Source organism: Perissodus microlepis, chromosome 11 (genome assembly GCF_051167445.1).
Source record: "Perissodus microlepis isolate ML-2025 ecotype Zambia chromosome 11, ASM5116744v1, whole genome shotgun sequence".
Lineage (NCBI taxonomy): Eukaryota > Metazoa > Chordata > Actinopteri > Cichliformes > Cichlidae > Perissodus > Perissodus microlepis.
The window spans coordinates 13,299,991-13,313,462 of NC_140471.1; the positions used below are offsets into that span (position 1 = coordinate 13,299,991).

Genomic DNA, 13,472 nt, shown 5'->3' on the forward strand with positions numbered 1-13,472 from the left:
ACCAGACGATCCCACTGAACCTTGTGCTGTTCGTTCTGGGTCTATGTATAGAAGGGCTCTCTCTGTCTTCTGTACAGATGCTTTTGTTAGGTAAACTTTTACATTTAGCGAGGCAATGTGTACTGTTTCAATGGATTCAGAGACAGCCCCCCACTGTTACACAATGGTACAGAGAAATGTTCAAGGTGCTGCCAATGGAGCGCCTTAGTGCCATCATAAAGGGCAATTGTGATGCATTCTGTAGGATATGGCGGCCTTTGCTTGATCACCTACCTCGTGACCTTGCTGTGCTATTACATAAAGGGGATCACATTTTGTTTTTAAACACAATAATTAATGTCTGTATTCCCCCTTTTTTTTTCTCTCCCCCACTTTTTTTTCTTTTTTCTTTCCCTTGACTTCAAATGTGAAACACTGTACATATTTTGACCCAGACATGTACATCTGTAACTCATGTACCTGTATTTGTTTTTTTCTTCTCTTTTTCTTATTTGTATTTGGTTGTGCTGATTTGTTGCTGTTTGTGTTGTTCCAAAAAAAATCAATAAACCATTGTTAAAAAAAAAAGTATCCTGTCTGTATCCTCTGTCATTGTCAGTGTGAAAGTACAACAAGAACCAAAAGATACTAAATGGGAGAATACACAATGAGACTAATAACAATGTGGCCAGAGTTCAAGTAGAATTTCATACCTTTACTTCCAATCTATCTATCTATCTATCGATATATGCAAAGGCTGGGGGTGTGTCAGCTGCTCGGTCAGCCTACTTTTCCACACAACACTCGATGTGTCAAGTGTAGTGTCTGTTTCCATCCCTGGAGACTTTCTTTTTTTTTTTTTAAATCCCCCACAGTCTCCTCCTCTTTCATCTCTCTGGCGTAGACTTCCCAGAAGTGTGCTGCCTCATAGCACCCTCTCTTTTTGGCCTAAGTACTGAGTACTCATATAATAATGTACTAATGACTACTAAATACTCAGGGGCAAGAACATCAACATGTAAAGGCGACCGTGGCTCAGGGGGTTGGGAAGCGTATCTGTAACCGGAAGGTTGCCGGTTCGATCCCCGGGCTCTCTGTCCTGGTCGTTGTGTCCTTGGGCAAGACACTTTACCCTACCGCCTACTGGTGTTGGCCAGAGGGGCCGATGGCACGATATGGCAGCCTCGCTTCTGTCAGTCTGCCCCAGGGCAGCTGTGGCTACAACCGTAGCTTGCCTCCACCAGTGTGTGAATGCGAGAGTGAATGAATAGTGGCATTGTAAAGCGCTTTGGGTGCCTTGAAAAGCGCTATATAAATCCAATCCATCATGTTGATGAGCATCCCAGCTGGTGCGATCTCATTGCAAGGCGCCATATCGTTAATCACATATTTATTTGTGTTTAGTGTCAGTGGGTATGGATGTTTGACTGGCTGCAGAGATAACAAAAGACCAACACTGTTGCAATGCTTATCTTCCTGTTTTTAGACTTCATCAGGTTCTGTGTTAGTACCAGCAGACACTGCACATGCCTGGGATTAATAACTTTAATAACTGCAAACCAATTACTTCAGTAAATGTAGACAATCATCAGTTTTAAATAGACACACAATATTCACGGAGCACACAGCTTTTCTAATTGAAGGAATTAGATGGTCCATGCACGCACTTTCAACTGTCCAGTTAACTCCTACAGTTTACTCCTAATAACAAAGAAACACATACAGTGTGGTGCAGTGAGATATTTCTCTAGAAATATTTAGTCAAGATGCAGATGCAGCTGATTATTTTGCTGATCTTAATTGATTTATTTGGAGACCTAGTGTATAACTAAAGAATAACCTACTTTGAGCTGTATATGTGACAAATTTTTTGGTTACTGGCACTTTTATCTAATTCAGGTAGCATAATAGAGATGGACATGTGTTAACACTGGAACCCAGGGCTGGTTGGCCTGGATACAAGCAGGGAGCTGCGTTAGCCCAGGTGATATGTGCCCTATCCACCTGAGCATCAGCTCTGCACAACATAGTGCATTTAAAAAAAATACACACACACGTGTTATGTACAAGAACACACTATTTGCCACTGTATCCAGCATATATTTACATGTATATAAACATGCAAACAGAAACAACCATAAAAAATATATATGCACACAACACATTTACATGCGCAGACATGCACAGGATCTGTGAGTGTTGGTCTCACCATGTGAATGAGGTGTGTGCTGAGTTGGCCCAGGGGTCTGTTGGCTAGGAGCAGCTTCTCTGCTGCCTCCGTCTCTGCTGCTGGACAAGATAGCCTCTGGCTCTATACACACGTGCAAAGACGCGCACACACACACACACACACACACAGGCGCGCACGCACACATACACACACATTAAATCATTTATAGAGATTTGACAGTCAATAACGATGGATCCAGGGACCTGCCAAGACTTATTCTGACAAACTGAGACATACACAGAAAGACACCCTGATAGATGAAGACAGGGAATTTGTGTTTTTTTCTACATATTATGTTATTCTAAACCTTCTTTAAGTTCTGAGGATAACATAAGCTGAACATTTTTTTGTCACAAAGTTATTTTTGCATCTCATTCTCAAGGCGTCATCTCTTTTGCCCCTCATTATTAGCACCTCTGTGACTTACTTTGGCTTATTTTACTTCACTTCCTGCCTGTAGTGGAACTTCAGGCCAATTAGTGATGGGCTAATGTGATTAATAACAGCACATATTTTGTCTCTTTCCCAAAGTCTCTGCTACGCTTGTCCTATTTTTTCCTTCTGTAGTGTACTGTATATAATCTCTGACATGCTCCCTCTTGACCAACTGAGTAATATTTTGAGAAAAGCGGTCTAGTCATGTCCTTTCTCCTTATCAGACCTTATTACCCAAATGAATTTGGTTTGGGCTGAAGTTTTCTTTTTAATGAGCTTTGCATTTCTCGCAGAATTGATTTCCGCTGCAGATTCTGCTTGTTGCCTTTTCCATCTCAGTCTCTCCTATCTCTCCAACCATCCTTCTCTTTTTTTCTGTCCTCTCTTTCACCCAGTCTTTTACCCTGCCTTCACTTTAGTCCCCCCACCCCCTGTCCGGGCATTAATATGTATGTGCTGGGCTGGGGTGCACACTATGGGGAGATGGGGGCTGATGTGTGTGTGCCAATCCGAGAGTGTGAGTGTGTGCGCGTGGATGTGTATGTAGTGAGGCAAGCTAAGGACAAAGCCAGCAGTGATAATGAGGCCGCAGGGACATAGCCAGACAGGCCCCTCTGTGTATGCTTGTGTGTGTGTGTGTGTGTGTGTGTGTGTGTGTGTGTGTGTGTGCGTCCCATGGATTCAGGACTTCATACCCTTTCTCCTGAGTCCACAACTTCAATATTGCAGTTGCTTAAACCTGCTAGCTTTCACTGTATACTTTAAGGGGCACACACACTCAAACACACACAGACACATGCCTTCAGGGACGTGATACAAGGGCAACATTTTGAGGAAGTACACTTTGTGATTCTGTCGGTGAATCCGCACTCACCAAAGATGAAGTTGGCAAAAAGTGGTGAATCACTGTAGGACATACATGAGCCTAAAAGGACCAATTTCACAGGATGAAGCCAAAAGAAACTAACAAATAACAATAATTTAGTATTATTTTCTAAATTAAGGCTTGTGGCTCTTTAAGGATGTCTTTGCAAGGACCGTTGAGCGTTTTGAAAGTGTGTGATACTGAAATTATGCCTGGATTCCTTAATATTTAGTTTTCTTTAAGTTTCTTTTAGGGGAATGGGCCCATAAAAATATCAAAAAACACACTTGATTTAAATTTGAATGATCTCCCTTTCATGATCTCCTTCTCTGGTATGCTCACACAGTTTCTAGTTTGGCTGCTATTTCAGTTAAACTCCTGTTATTTCCTCTTGTACTTGCACCTCTGCAGTGTGCGCACTGGATCTCTTCCGGTGTGACTCTTTAACTGAAAACTGCTGGGTTGTAGGTGGAGAACCAGCTCACATCACCAGCGATGATCTTTCAGACATGGCAGTTCTTGTTTGCTCTCTGTGCATCTTTGAGGACCATGATGAAATCACAAAGGAACATCAGTCAGCTGTAAAGTTTGTGTTCATCAGGCGTGTCTGAGTGTTCATACCTGCAGGGCAGAGCGGACAACAACTGATGTTTGCTTAAGGACGTTGTGAAGCAGTTCCAACAGAGCTTGTAGCACAACGTGGCCGACCTTCCTTCCAGCATGCTCCTCTCTATCTAGATGAGCAAGCGCAGCTTCTGAGAGGGTACAAACCACCACCTCAATAAGCCCTGTGTATTCAAGAAAAGTGGAGAAGATTGTATCTGAACTATGATTTCTTAGTTTTCTTGGGTTACTTGGTAACTTGTATCTTTGCAGAGCTTTGGATATGCCCAGTGCATTATGGGAACTTGTCAGCCTATATAAATTGTTAACCTATTAAGCCATGAACATAAAAAATGAGGATAATAATATAAGAGAACCTAATTAAGGACGGCTTTGTCACTTTAACTGCCAAAAATCTTTAACCAGTTTAATACAAATTGTATCAGTTAATATATTCTATATGTTATAATGATCTATATATTAGATGTTTGTCTTTTTGAGGGGCCCTGTGTTCACGATACATTTTATTAAACAAAGAGAAACAAAAAGCAATTCACGCACATTACCACAATTACATTATTACATTCACAAGAACATCTTTAAGTTCATGTGAACCAAAAATGTTTCTATAGCTGGAAAAAAATTAGACTATACCCATAAATATCTGTAACTTCAGGCTCTGATTCAGCTACAGAGCAGACTGATTGCCTATATGCAAGCTTAATTCAATTAACATTTTATTATTACCAATCTGCACATCAGAGCAAACTGTTTGAATACGACACTGAACTGTGCAGGGTTACAGTCCCTTCATGAGAAAGTACATAAGGGCAGCAGAGGCAACAAGACAACTCACTACACACTCATCCAAAAACTCATTCTTATCTTTTTTTGTCTGTTCTCTCACCTCACTCAGTCTCTCCCTACATAACTTTCCAATGTACAACATGAGGTTGTTACCTCTTGCAAAGCTATGAATAGCACCTACTAAAGTGCAAACCCATGTTATATCACTATTAAATTTAAAGTGACACAGAGGATAGTCACAGTGAAGACATGACACATGCAGTGCCCATAAATATAACAATACCTAGACAATCAATACGCCCAGATTTGTCCTTCATTTCTACTTCTGTGCACAAAAACTTAGTTATATAACCATGTGTATTAAATCATAGTCTTCACTAGGGAAAATTCACCCAGTTTTGTTTTCGTCTTCCAACAGATCTTTATTTAGACTGTGGATGTCGTGTTTATTTTTGAGAGTGAAAGTGCAACACTGCAGACACTAGAAAGCCATTAAGTTTGCCTGCTGTCAGCGAGATGTACTGTTACACTGTCAAACAATCTCATAATTAATTAGACAAGCTGCTCTACTTTTGACTGTTCAATCAAAAAAGACTTGTCCTGTTAATGCAACTTGACAACACAGTCCCACTTAGATAGTTTTTGTGTATTATGCTGCTGATACTTGCTGATTATTACTACTCACCAAGTGTGCTCTTTTTTAAAAAAGACAGAGAAATGACTCCTTAATTACACTAAAATGACCTTAACAGAAGCTTTTTAAGGGTGGACAAAGGTGGAAAAGTTACAAAAGCATATGCAAAGGTATGCATCAGCTGGCACTGAAACAAGCTGTCTACAAACTGAGTAAATGGACAAACTGTAAATATCACACCAATACCGCAACTACTGACTGACAGCAAAACACCCGCAGAAAGCTTTACACCTTGCTAAATCTTTGTGTTGTGTGTCAATGAAAAACGCTGACTAGGAATGGTGTTAATGGAAGGTCACAAAGGCTGTCCAACAATAAATAAATAAAGCAGCACATTTCCGGTTTGCTTGTGGGACAAATATTTCATGGACAGATGAGACAAAATTGGAACTTTCTGGCAAAAATCCACATAGCTATGTTTGGCCTCGGGGCCTGATGGAGGGACTGATTAATTCAAAATTGTATCTTGAACTTTTAAAAGCACAATTCAGGGCAACAGTTCATGACCTGAAGTTTAGGAGAGCCTGGGTGATACAAGAAGATACTGACCCAAATCACACTAGTAAATAAACAACAGAATGGATGAAAGAGAATGAAAATTCATGTTTTGGGATGGCCAAGTCAGAGTGCTGACCTTAACAAGTGAGATGTTGTGGCATGATGAGGAAAGAGCTGTTCATTGAAGACATTCTAGAAATATGGATAAACTAAAACAGTTTTGTAGGAGGAATGGTCCAAAACTTTCTCCACATTGTACAAGTCTAATGAGCCGCATCTGCCATTGATGCATATTTATAAAGCCTAATGCAAGTGTTTACAAATGGTTATGGTTTCATAAATTCCTCTTCTTTCCTGGGGGCCTTATGACATTATATGTCAAGGTCAAGAGAAGGTGTTAAGAAAAAGATATGGGATGCAATAGTTTGCATATTTAACCCTAACCCTTAAAGACAAACCTTCACCCCTACTTAACACTGCTTCTGCTATCGCTGCTTCTTGTCCATCCAACCAACCATGCTTCCACCATCGCCTGCCCTTCACTCCATCTGTTCAGCCCTTATCCTCAGTCATCCTGAGTCCTACAGCTGGCTCTTCCAAGCAACACATCTGTTCTTTGTTATAAAGTTATGTTCTTGTGTCAAAATTCACATTAAAATTAAACTAAGAAAAAAGTATGTAAGTAAATGGTAGCACCTACAGTCTTCGTGCCGAGACAACTTTAACACAATCCATTCTTTTTAGGGGCTCAAAAGTAATTGGACAAAGAACTGAAAATAAAATCTTTCACTAGTAAAAATCATTAGTAAAATCAATCATTTCTAATACTTGTTTGAAAACCCTTTGCCGGCAATGACAGCCTGAAGTCTTGAACTCATGGACATCACCAGTTGCTGGGTTTCCTCCTTTTCATTCTGGAAGAGATTGCTCTTGGTTTCATCTGTCCAAAGGATGTTTTTCCAGACCTGTGCTGCCTTTTTTAGATATTTTTTTTAGCAAAGTCCAGTATACCCTTTCTATTCTTTAGGCTTATGAGTGGCTTGCATCTTGCAATGAACCCTCTGTATTTACTTTCATGCAGTCTTCTCTTTATTATAGACCTGGATATTGATATGCCTACCTCCTGGAAAGTGGTGTTCACCTGGTTGGCTGTTGTGAAGGGCTCTCTTCACCATGGATAATGGTGGTTTTCTTCTGTTTCTGCAGTGTAAGGATTACTTGTTTCACCTGCTTTCCATGCAGGTGAAACAAGTAATCCTTGTTTCAACCACATGTTGTCTGTTCACAGCAAAATCTTCCAAAATGCAAGCACCACACCTCAAATCAACTCCTTTTATCTGCTTAATTGGTAATGACATAATGAAGGAATTGCCCACACCTGCCCATGAAATTGCCTTTGAGTCAAAGCCATTTCATGGCCAATTACTTGTGGTCCTTTTAAAAAAAGGGTGGCTAAAAACTTCTAAACCCTTCCTCAAATTTAAATGAAGACAACCTCAAATGAAAGCTCAGAGTCTACACATTATGTCCACTTATATAACTTCTGTTAAGGTCATTATATAACTATAAATATGTTTCTGTAAACAGGTAGAAAAACAAAACGTGTCCGTGTCCAAATATATATATATGGACCTAACTATAAGACGATGTTTTTCTGCTTATAGAATGTGCTGTATAATAGTATAGTATACCACACAAACATCTATCGTATTTTCTGCACTAAAAGGTGCACTTAAAATCCTTTAATTTTCACAAAAATCTGCAGTGCGCCTTATAATCTGGTGCGTGTTATGTATGAATTCTGGTTGTCCTTACTGACCTCAAACCGATTTTATGTGGTACATGGCACTCAGAAATCTGTCAAAAAATGTTTTATTACGTCTTTGCTGAGCTACGAAGCCAGACCGCTTGATGGATTGTCGGAGCATTACGGCTACTGTAGTCAGGAGCCTTGCGGAGTAATCTGGGTCCAAAACTCCGCCCACTTCAGGTCCAAAAAACTGCGGCATCACTGAGAGTTAAAAACTGTCTCAATTCTTTCATCTTTAATAAAATGATCAGTGTTGCTGCTTTATGAGGTGTAACAAGTAAGTTTAATATCCAGGCATCCATGAAAACAGAATGTAATAAATTTAATGGAGTTAGAAGTTAGCAGGAAGTTAGCTCGCTAGTTTCCACCGAAATATGATATACCATGTGACTTTTGTAGGGTTACTGAAGTTGGACTAGCTGGTATATAATGATGTGCTACCTGACTGCTAGCGACACAGCTATGTTAGCATAACAAACACAGTGAAGCTGGAGGATGAATGCTAATTTTTTTCCACTTGATAAAAGTTAATGTGAAGGTTCCCGATGGTTGGGGACAAATGCAATCGCATGGCAGGATGCTGTAAACTTCAGTCAGGAGAACAACTAAGATAATCCATCCACAATACGAGGTTAGTCATTAATATACTGCAACAACACGAGAATAGAGCAGCTGCGAGAAAATTCAACGTTAATGAATCACTGGTACGGAAGTGCAGAAAGCAAGAAGAATGAGTTGAGTAAAATTTGACTTATCTGACTGTTTTGTTTCACTTAGTGCGCCTTATAATCCGGTGTGCCTAATGCTCCGAAAAATACAGTACATCGAGATGGGCATGTAGAGAAGTGGGGCCAGGAACTGAATTCTAACAATTAAAATTAAAAATGTCAAAAATGTAACTTTTTTACTTTAAGTCCAGGTGAATATTACTCTAAAAAAGAAAAAAGAAAAAAGAAAGAAAGATGTACATATAATTAATAAATAATATTTTAGCTGATTTTAATTCTGTGTACCGTAACTCATAAATGTGACATTTCCTATGATAACAGACCTTTGGACCACACGTTTATGCTTCCAAATCTTCCATGTCTAAGTTTCAAATATAACCTGCCCGATATGCCTTTTCTGCCTGAGTACCCCCTAATGTTAATGTGAACTGACTTTAGGGAACCAACATATAGTTAATGATGTGTTATTTATGTCAGTTAGCTACCAAGTCTGTTGTCTAAATTTATAGCATAAACAGAAAAACCCATGCTTCTCAAGCCATTTTTTTCCACCCAGCCAGATTATCTGATTTTATTGTTTTATTATTATTATTTAAGGTGGCTGCAGACCCAAACAGTTGATTTTCATTCTTTCTGATCTGCAGAGACATGCATGGTAATCTTTTCTATTTTTCTGGGTCTGTAGAGACTCTGAAGACATGTAACTTTATGCAAAGACAATGAAACAATGAAATACTGCACCCTTAATTAAGAAAAAAAGACTGATTTTTATGGTATAAATTATGCTTGGGGGGCATTATTTTTGACTGGACACATATGGACACAGTGTGAACTATTAGAGAATGCATTTGGGAAATTATGCTGAAACCAATTTGAAACGGGAATTTAGAAATGCAAATTGAAAGAAACTAGATAACATCGGAGCAGAAGAGATTTTCTGAAATATCTCAGTTTCTTACAAGGGTCAAGAGAAATAATGATAAATGAAGTGTGATGGATTTAACCTTGAGAGGCACCACAGTGACTGTCAAGAACTCTGAAGACAAACAGAGCCCCTGAGGAGCTCTTTAATTAATTAAAAGGATAAGCACACTTTAACTGACACTCGACCCAGGACCAAACTCAAGGTTCACTCAGGGTGCAAACATTTCTGAACTGTTGGGCTGAATTTCTGAGCTTGACATGCTCTAGATGTGACCATTTCCTTATTAAATAACAGCCTGCATGCCAGTGTGCCTGCAAAATTGGTCTCAAATTTATTCTCGGCAGAGAAGCCCTAGGCTTTATATCCGTGTATGATCAGATTAGAGCCTAAACTTTCTTCCTTAGTCTGCTGCATGTTTTCAAATTAAAGCCGATCATCCATTATCACCTAAAATATTTACTCTGTTTAGAAATGTCACACTAAGGCATCAAGTTATTCTTCCCTCTTGCATCCCAAAATCTCTTCTGCTATCAAACTGTCACTCATCTTAACCTCCAATTTTCTCCTCTAGCGTGTTATCCCTTGCTGTCTCCAACCCAGATTCAACACATTCTCGCTCTCTGTGTGTCCCATGCTTCCCTCTCTCACCTTCATGCTACCCTTTTTACCTCCTATTTTGCTTTTCTGCCTCCGTCATTTTCCATCCCTTTTCTCTTTCATGCTTTTGTGCCATCTTCTTTTTTTCCTCCGTTGATCTGTTCTTCCTCTCTATCTCTGTTTCTCTCCCTCTTTGCTTCCTCTGTCTTCATTCCCCAGGGGGTATTATCTCAGTCGGAGGCAAATCTGCCCAATTATAAACCTCATCTCCCCAACTCTCTCTCTCTTACGCACACAAATATGAGGTTGTCCTGCATTCACTGCTGCACACACACCCTCTTCTCACAGATACACAGAAGCAGAAGCGCAAATACAGTTACACAGGCACAAAAAAACCACCTCCCTATTTTTCTCTTCTTCACTGTCTATTTCACTGCCTCCTAACACAGACACACACACACACACACACACACACACAGAGAGAGAGAGAGACATGAACAAGAACACCACCCTTCTCCTCCTCGCTCTGTCACACCTTAAAAACCCAATTATACACGCTTCCTCCCTTTTCCTCTTCTTTCCTTCTCTCCCTTTCCTTTCGTTCTTGCCATCACCACACTCATCTGGAGGGACCACAAGGAAAACAAGGGAGAAAGACGAGAAGGCAGAACAGGAGCCCAAAATAGAGGAGATGGGAGAGGGTAAAACTGGGAACAGACGCGAGGAAGGAAAGGAGATGAGGGGCTAAGATGTGAGCTGAGTAGATTGGAAAAGTGGCTGATAGCACGAGACAAAAAGGAGAGGAGGAGAGGAGGGAAGAGAACAAGAGGAGAGGAGTGGAGATAGCGTTAATTGCCAGGCCAGTATTAGTGCTGGGTTGACAGATTCTTGTTGAGAGAGGTGCTGATTGGATGATAATGATGCTGACTTCAAGACTGCTGCATTGCTGACCCAATGGAAACAGAGGGAGAGGAGGAGTTAGTATGCAAGTATATAAAGATGGACAAAATGAAACAGAATGATGAGTGAATAAAAAAGAAAGAAAGAAATGAACACAGTCCTCAAATAGAAACTTGAGAAAATGTGTGTTATTGTGGTGTTGCAATCACACTGTTGAACTGTGGGTGCTGAAACATTTACTTACACACACACGCTCACACACACACACACACACACACACACACACACACACACACACACACACACACACACACACACACACACACACACACACACACACACACACACACAAATATTCTGGGCAGGCATCCACAGTGTACCGAAGCTTTGTGCCTCACTATTGCTTCCTCCTAATTAAAGTCCTAATCCCCAACTAACTCTTCATGGCCAGAATAGGCCTAAACTAGACTTCCGAAAAATGTCCTCACACCAAGAGGACAAAAAACATAAATTTGACTTCTCCCTAAGGATCCCCTGGAATCACTTGCAATTGACAGGAAAATCTCAGATTATTCACAGTAGCTGAGAGACAAAAAGCATGGCCTCCGCCTCAGGCACACACAGCCAAGGTTGCTGACCTGAATAAGCATTACACTACAGTGTGGTCGGGTATCAGGGATGTCAACAAGTAACATAACAATCACTAATGTGAGCAGAACAGATGCCTTTCGATGACTAAGTGTCCTTGATAATAGTACATGTGTTGCAACACAATGCAGGAAAATATAAGAAGAATTTAGTACCTTTTAAAGGAGAGAAAATCTGGATCTTTCTCTCCATGAGGAATTCAGACACACTCTACCTTGTTGATACAGTGGTTGCTGATCCTGGATTGTGCCCTCACTAAGATTGCAGAGCAAAACAACTGCATTTTGGACTATCCCACTGATAACGTTACTTCTATTGGCCTAGAAAAACAGGAGACAGACACAGGATAAGTAAATTACAGGTTTGCTTATAACATTTCACAATTAACCCAAAACAGCTAATATCTAACATGGCTTTGTCATCATTTTGCTATTTATACTGCATATACTGTCTTGAGAACACAGTTAATTATTTAATAAAGTAGTGGATTGTTTTATTAAAAAAGGCGCCTTTATTTATTTGTTTTTAAAGACTGAAAGTGTAATCTTCACCTCCCTCTTACCCATCCTATTTACTCCTCTTACTTCATCTTTCTCCTCTTTTCAAAATATTCTCTCCTCCCTCCTACAGTAATTCACTTCTCCTTCCCCCTTCTGCCCCCACTTCACTATTTGATCCTCTCTGAGATACACCAGCTCTGCCTGCAGGGTTGGTGCACATCGGTGTGATCTGTGTACGTGGTGATTAGCCTGGCTAGTACTCATCATGTGCAATTGCCTGCGGCTGGAGACAATGACATCAGTTTGTGCTGAGGACAAACTGCCTGTCAGGAGCCACAAATGACAAAGCTAATCTATTTTGATCTTTAAAGACTAAAAAGCTATAAAATACTGCACTGTACTGTACGTTCTCACTAAAAGCATAAAGCTGACAATGGACAGTGAGGAACGGCAAACCAAAGTTTAACTTGGACCTTGCACATGAAGGGATAAGTATCTGACTTGCATAAGCGGTGTAGCTGCACTGTGAACACTTTCAGCCAGGCAGGATTTGTTAAGGCATTTACTGCAAGCAATCCCCTCTGATCAGTCTTTTGCCACCTCAGGCACGGCTAACACCCCGTTCAGAGCCGTGGTCTAACCAGCACCCTGAGGTCCTTTCATGTCTGAAGCAGAACTACTACATCATTTAGACAAATACAATTAGGTGAGTTTCTCCATGACAAGCGTGATCACCAGCGACAGGTGTAATCAATCTACATCAGAGAGTTTCAGGGAGTATAAATCAATTCAAATGTGAGCAATATAGACGGCACTAATGGATCCAGACATGACTGGTTCAGGCAGGAGTAAACAATCAGGAGACGAGTTAATCAGGCTGTTGGACAGCAGTGTTTAAAATTCTGTATCAGCTAGCTGGGGCTGGACAGGCAGCCATGCAGAACAGCGTTATTGAGTGTGCGCGTTTGTGTGAGTGCATGTGTTTGTGTGAAGCATAAATTAGAGCTGGTTTGGTTGTACTGTGTTGGTGGGTGCATTAAATTGTTCGCATGCAAAAAGGGTCAGGTGAAATGGTTTACTGGAAACACTGTTATGGCTCACTGAGAACAGACGAGTGCCATGTGTTTGCGTGCAAGCCCTTGTACATGATCTTAATAGCAGAGTTCATCTTTTCACTCTATTAACCGTTCCTCCTCCCTGCTGCTGACCTGCTAGTCAATTACACCAGCCCTCTAATAGGTCAACATTATTCA

At 40.5% G+C, this 13,472-nt stretch overlaps 1 protein-coding gene across 5 annotated transcripts in view; it reads right to left on the reverse strand.

Moving 5' to 3' along the window:
* The window catches only part of ulk4 (unc-51 like kinase 4), an 82,044-nt gene that overhangs the window by 13,877 nt on the left and 54,695 nt on the right, over positions 1-13,472 (reverse strand). For 2 of the 5 annotated variants that reach the window (XM_084945127.1, XM_084945130.1), the window contains 3 exons: positions 11,934-12,039; positions 4,131-4,297; positions 2,189-2,290 (listed from right to left, as the gene is read on the reverse strand). In XM_084945127.1, coding sequence (XP_084801253.1) covers positions 2,189-2,290; positions 4,131-4,297; positions 11,934-12,039 — 375 coding nt within the window. The other 3 variants (XR_014801748.1, XM_084945128.1, XM_084945129.1) reach the window with 3 other exon arrangements.